General features: G+C 44.2%; 1 protein-coding gene across 2 annotated transcripts; it reads right to left on the bottom strand.

Annotated features, from left to right (window-relative positions):
- Positions 1–3,679: 3,679 nt before the first annotated feature.
- Positions 3,680–6,376, bottom strand: LOC121003282 (transcription factor Adf-1-like). Of its 2 annotated transcripts, XM_040434997.1 has the most exons (4): positions 5,519–6,376; positions 4,741–5,282; positions 4,173–4,335; positions 3,680–4,092 (listed from the first exon to the last, which is right to left on the bottom strand). In XM_040434997.1, exons 2-4 carry the CDS (start codon positions 4,928–4,930, stop codon positions 3,735–3,737), a joined length of 711 nt encoding a protein of 236 aa, XP_040290931.1. In that variant the 5' UTR covers positions 4,931–5,282; positions 5,519–6,376; the 3' UTR covers positions 3,680–3,734. The 2 variants fall into 2 exon arrangements, with proteins under 2 accessions (XP_040290931.1, XP_040290930.1); XM_040434996.1 differs by having other exon boundaries at positions 4,741–6,376.
- Between the last annotated feature and the right edge of the window lie 124 nt (positions 6,377–6,500).

Genomic DNA, 6,500 nt, shown 5'->3' with positions numbered 1-6,500 from the left:
ATACGATCCCAAATCTTCGGGGTCCTTATCTTTTTTGGGATTAATGTTATTACGGCTTCCATCATTGAGTCTGGCAGTTTCCCATCCTCCACCGATTCAGCAAAGACCCCTAACAGTCTAGGGAGAATAAACTCCTTATATTTGCTATAAAATTCATATGGGAGTCCGTCTGAACCGGGGTTGGAATTCCCTGAACATTATTTAATTGCCCCCTCAAGTTCCTGAATCGAGAACTCTACCTCAAGAGTTTTCTTTTGGGCCAGAGTAATAGTTGGAAACACAATACCATCGAGGTAAGAATCCATCATTTCATCGGTAATCTTAGTTTCAGCTTTATAGAGATCTGAAAAGTAGTCCAAAAAGGTCTTCTCTACAGAGCCTTGTCCACTAACCATCCTGCCGTTAGCCAGCCGGACATTATCTATATATCTTTTGGATTCTTGACTCAAGATCACTCTAGATAAAGGTTTCCCAGGTCGCCCTGACTCTGTAAAATATTTCTGCCCCTTTAAAGAATAGACTCTGTTGGGCCTTGTCCAGCAGGAAGTTAGAGTATGCTTGTGTGGTCTTTTGCATATTTTCCCTATTCTCCTCCGTCTTATTTGTATAGAAGGATTGCGTAGCAGAGGCTGCTAGTTCTTCTAAGTTTTTCTGTTTTTTTCCGTACTCCTTTCTGAGGTTCGCTATATTACTGACCATTATTCCCCTCATAGGCCTTAAAAGTGTCCCATACCACCTGAATTTTTACTGAGCCATAATTATTATCCCAAAATCGGTCAATTTCATTTTGTATTATTTCATGTCTCTTTATTACTGATAGCCAATACGGGTTTAATCTGAAAGGGGGTCTCACTATGTATTTCTCCTGGGTCAGAGTTCAAGGAGTAGAGGTAGATGGTCCGAGAATGACCTTGTCTCATACTTCATTCGTTTTACGAATCTCACATATTTTCTATTCATCAAGGCAAGGTCTATTCTGGACATAGATTTACCTGATTTGCTAATGCATGAATAAGCCCTTTTCCCATGACCTAAATATCCCCAAAGATCTTCAAACCCGGCTTCAGAACAGAACCATGCCAAGGGGGACCCCTGAGCAGGAGTATCTCCCTTGACCCCCGTAGAAACCCTATCCAATACAGGATTAATAACACAATTGAAATCACCAATAATCAATGTTGGACACTCTGGCCATTTATCCATAAATGATAGCAGAGAGTTGAGAACTGTAAAGGAAAATGGCGGTGGAATATAAAAGGCCAAGATACATATCTTCCCCATCAATCTGCAGTATAGATAAACAAATCTCCCTTTCTGGTCGACCGAGGTAACAGTAGAATTTCAGAGAGAAGTATAAGAGTAGAACAGAATTTCAGAGAGAAGTATATTACAAAGTTGTTTTTTTATTCATCTTCTCGACTATTCCCACTGACGAATACTACAAACAGCCTAAAGTTGTTGAAAGATTTCAAGCAAAGGAGACAAAGGAATCTATTCCAAAGTAAAAAATATACAAACATACAAGTCTCTTCGATTATTTATATAGTGCTTTCATATACCATGGCACAGTACACTTCAGTTCTTGTCCCCAGTGGGGCTCGTATATTGATTTTCCACTGGATGCTTGTACAATGGAGATTTTTAGTGTTTGACTTGCATACAGTTCATCTGATGGTTGGTGTGTTTCTCCAAAAAGGGTCTGCTATCATCCCCTGGGAGACAGTGGCACTCCAACCCCCCTCCTTGCGCTGTATCTGGTATTACAGTGATTTCCATATCTAGGGCTGAGCTGCAATACCAGACAAGAGTTGCACTGTTTTGAACAAGACATTTTTTCCAGCAATAACCACTTTAAAGGGGTTATCCAAGAGTGAATAACCCACACCGGTGGCCTTCCGGATTGCTCCACGCCATCTTCGCATCTCCCCTGCCTGCAGAGACACGTGATGCAAGTGGGCAGCGCAGCAGCCTGCTATTGGCTATAACCCCTCTGTCGACAATTTTTATTTTATTTTATGCACTTATATGCTATATTCCACAGCGCTTTACACACAATAGCATCACACTGTCCCCAATGGGGCTCACAATCTAAGTTCCCTATCACTATATCTTTGGAGTGTGGAAGGAAACCAGAGTACCTGAGGAAACCCACGCAAACACGGGGCGAATATAGAAACTCCATGCAGCTGTTGTCCCTGGTCGGATTCGAACCCAGGACCCCAGTGCTAACCACTGAGCAACCTGCTGCCCACTGTTGATTTCTGCAGGCAGTGGAGATGCTAAGATGTCAACACGTTCTTTTCTTATGTTTTGAGATATTATGGGTCCTCTCATCAATATTTTTCTCTCTAAAGTCAGTTTACAGACCCTTTTAAAATATACTTTTTTATTATTTATACTTAAAACAAATGCCCCTTAGTGGTGGCTTGATGTCATACATAGAGTACAGGCCTCCAACCGGCTACTCTTATTGTATGATAGCATCCGCCACAGTTATGACATACAGACAATACAGACTTAGACAGTGTATAATGTGAATTGGAAGGTAGATGGTTGGTGTAGGAAATCTTTCTCTAGTACACACTCTTTTTAACCTTTGCCCAGGGGTCGCCCCTGATGGTGGGGTTCCCTGTCCGCGTACCTTCCCTCCTTTCCCTATAACACCCTACCAGTGATAGTGTAGTGTAAACAAATAACATATATACGATACTGCCACAACATAGATAATTGTTGTACAAAGCAATAGTTGGAGGCCTGTACTCTATGTATGACATCAAGCCACCACTAAGGGGCATTTATTTTAATTATAAATAATAAAAAGTATATTTTAAAGGGTCTGTAAACTGACTTTAGAGAGAAAAATAGAGATGCTAAGATGGCATGGAGCGATCCGGGAGTTGGGGTCCAGATAAGTATTGTCAATATGGCGGATCTGGGCATTGTGGGTGTGGGGGTATGAAATCGTGGATAACCCAATTAAGGGCAATAAACAGCTCAGACTCTGCTGTGTTAATGGAATTTTTCTGTACGTATATACTCCACCTAAACTTGTCGCAGATAATTGAATAATTCAGACAAGCATTGCAAAAAAAATCATCCATTTTTTTAATGGACTTGAAAAGGTTGGTTCTTCGCAATAATTGGATCACAGTAGTGGATTCTGCCGTTTTCTCTATACAGACAGATGGGCATTTTTCACATGGACAATTCAGAAACTTTTGGGTACACCGACCTGAGTCTGTCAGACTAAATACTTGTGCACCCTGCTGTTGGGTCACTGCTTAGCAAACATGGTTTGTGGGAGACAACACTGGATTTCCACCATCGTCCAGGTTTGCCCTTGTAACTCTTAATGTATTCATTTGACCTTGACTGCCAGGAAGAGGAAGACACCGCTCTGCTGGAGAGTAGACCAGAAGTGAGAATTCAATTAGACAAGGGAGCCGTTCAGGACCGGCAGTAGACATGTCATGATTTTGCCAGTCTGTCTCTTTAAGGTTTAGGATGGGAGTACCTCTTAAAGGGCTTGTTCATATTTGCCTACTTTCAACCACATGGGTAAACTCTAGGGTATGTCCTACAGAAGTATGAAGAGGATATCGCAATGAATCCCACCATAACGATGCCAACCTGTCAGGACATTCATCTCCAGTCTGTAGTGAATTGAGGCAGCTGCCAATAAGTGTGTGAAACAGGTTTATTGTCTACATATTTGCCCGAGGTGAGGACACGGTCTATTCCATCAGGGGTGTTGAAACCGAGGGCTGCATGTAAGTTTTCACGAGCTGCAAAATGTCTATTTGTAAATCAATCTTCTTCTCCTCAGGGACTTTCTTCAAGTAGGGGAGCAGCGACTGGACGAACAAGTAATCTTCATCCTTCTCGTTGTCATTCTTCTTCTTTAGAGAATCAACCATCCCAATAATTTGGCTTTCAAAGTCCCCAAAGCCACTTCCCCCTGACTTACTCCTCTTGGTGCGTGGAGGTTCAGGGATCTGTGACACACGTTCTGGCAATGGACTCTGTGGGGGTTCCGAGTCGCTGCCCTCAGATTTAGGACTTTCCTGAGTGTCCGAAGTTTTTCCAGATGTTCTAAAAAATTTTAAAAAATAATTCAATTACTTCTAGAGTTTTGGAAAGTGGAATTTGGCAAACTGGTGGAGGTTACTCACGATCTCCGCATCAAAGTAGATTCCAAGAAGGTTAGCTGGTCGTAGAACATGTATCGTTTCCGTTTTGAAGGCGATGATCCGTTCCTTGCTTCCTTCTTCTGCAGATGTAGCTCCCTTCGGAAACAGTCCTTCAAGGACCTCCACCGAGTTTGGATTTCTTTAGCTGTTATAATGAAACATATTGACGTGCATTACAGAAACAAAGGCAAAACATTCAGGTACGATAGACAATCCAAGGATCTAGAGTCTACACCCATGTCTTAGAGGACACCACTTTTGTGGTTATGGAGTTGCAAACTAGCAGCAATTTTTAGGACTGGGACCTTTGGAACATTGATACAATGGGGGGGGGGGGGTCATCTTGTTTTACCATGCAGTAGACCAAACAACTTAGTGCAAAGAAGAAGGATTTTCTACACTGGATACAATTGCAACATCCCTTCCCTACAATTATTTATTTTTTGGAAGGGGGGGGGGGGGTTGTATTATCTGAATCTGCCACACATTGCTGTGTATAAATGGAGGTGATGTTTCCAGCTATCAGCCTTCTATTATCCAGATGTTTTACCCTTGCAGCTTTTCTCCAGTTGACTACTCTCCTCCCAGCCTGGTACAAGAATGGCGCAGATCTCATCCCAGCATTGCTGCTTTTTGCTGCGGTCGCTGTAGGTGTCCTCCTGCTGGTCGTACACGGCCGGACGCTTCTTAACCTCGCTGATGAGGAGGTCTGTGTCCACAATGAGCCGAGACGACTTCATTTCTAGGCCGATGCTACAACCAGCAACTCTGTCACTGACGCTTGTGGCTGGGTGTGAAGCTAATATGGGATGTTATGGTCTAGCCAGTGATGCTGTTATCTGATGTCACCTGGGCTATGACACTAATATGGGATACGTCTCACCCGGCTAATGCTCCTATAATGGGATGTTGCAGTATTGTCAATGATGCTCTTATGGGGTGTTTTCTGGCTGGTTACACTATTATGGGATGGTACTGTACAGTCGGTGACGTTATCCGTTTTTTTTTTTTGTCTCAACGGTGACACTATCAATGGATGTTTCTGTCTGGTCACTGATGCTATTATCGGATATTGCAGTCTAGTCAATGACGCTATTACCGGATGTTGTGGTCTGGTCATGGACGCTATTACCGGATGTTGTGGTCTGGTCATGGACGCTATTACCGGATGTTGTGGTCTGGTCATGGACGCTATTACCGGATGTTGTGGTCTGGTCATGGACGCTATTACCGGATGTTGTGGTCTGGTCATGGACGCTATTATCAGATGCCACGGTCTAGTCACTGATGCTATTATGGGATGTTGCAGTCTGGTTAGGCACAGACACCATTATCGGATGTCGCGGTCTGGTCACTGACGCAATTATCGGATGTTGCTGTCTGGTCACTGACGCTATTATCGGATGTTGCGGTCTGGTCACTGACGCAATTATCGGATGTTGCTGTCTGGTCACTGACGCTATTATTAAATGTTGCAGTCTGGTCACTGACACTATTATCGGATGTTGCGGTCTGGTCACTGACGCAATTATCGGATGTTGCGGTCTGGTCACTGACGCAATTATCGGATGTCGCGGTCTGGTCACTGACGCAATTATCGGATGTTGCGGTCTGGTCACTGGCGCAATTATCGGATGTTGCAGTCTGGTCACTGGCGCAATTATCGGATGTCGCGGTCTGGTCACTGAGGCAATTATCGGATGTCGCGGTCTGGTCACTGACGCAATTATCGGATGTCGCGGTCTGGTCACTGACGCAATTATCGGATGTCGCGGTCTGGTCACTGACGCAATTATCGGATGTCGCGGTCTGGTCACTGACGCAATTATCGGATGTCGCGGTCTGGTCACTGACACAATTATCGGATGTCGCGGTCTTAGTCCTACACTACTGTCGTACGTTGATGCTTGCAGTGTGACACTTGTGGCTGGGGGGGCCCTACAGTCACTGTATGAGAGCCTGTGTCTAGTCCTCCCCCTTATTTGCCTTCTATGGCTTACAACTAAGATGATAGAACAGGCCAAGACCCCCACCCAAAAATGTGGCAATAAGAAGGAAACATAATTGTGGAAGAATCCTGCTGGTCATGCATGTATTCTAATCGCTATTTTAAGGTCACACCCGGCCCAGTGTCTGTATCCCCCTGTACAGCCTTCTGTCCATCGCTCTGTCCACCCTGCTTTCAGTGACACAGCAAACACACAGCGCATTTTTCGCCCTATACTAAAATGGCCGCCACTGACTGGCACGGGAATTCACCAATCAGGAGACGAGTTGTAGATGTTGCAGCTATCGAGATAGTTGGCCGAC

The sequence above is a fragment of the Bufo bufo genome, chromosome 6 (assembly GCF_905171765.1).
Source record: "Bufo bufo chromosome 6, aBufBuf1.1, whole genome shotgun sequence".
Taxonomy (NCBI): Eukaryota; Metazoa; Chordata; class Amphibia; order Anura; family Bufonidae; genus Bufo; species Bufo bufo.
Note: the sequence above shows the minus strand (reverse complement) of the source record. Positions and strands in the feature narration are given on the sequence as shown.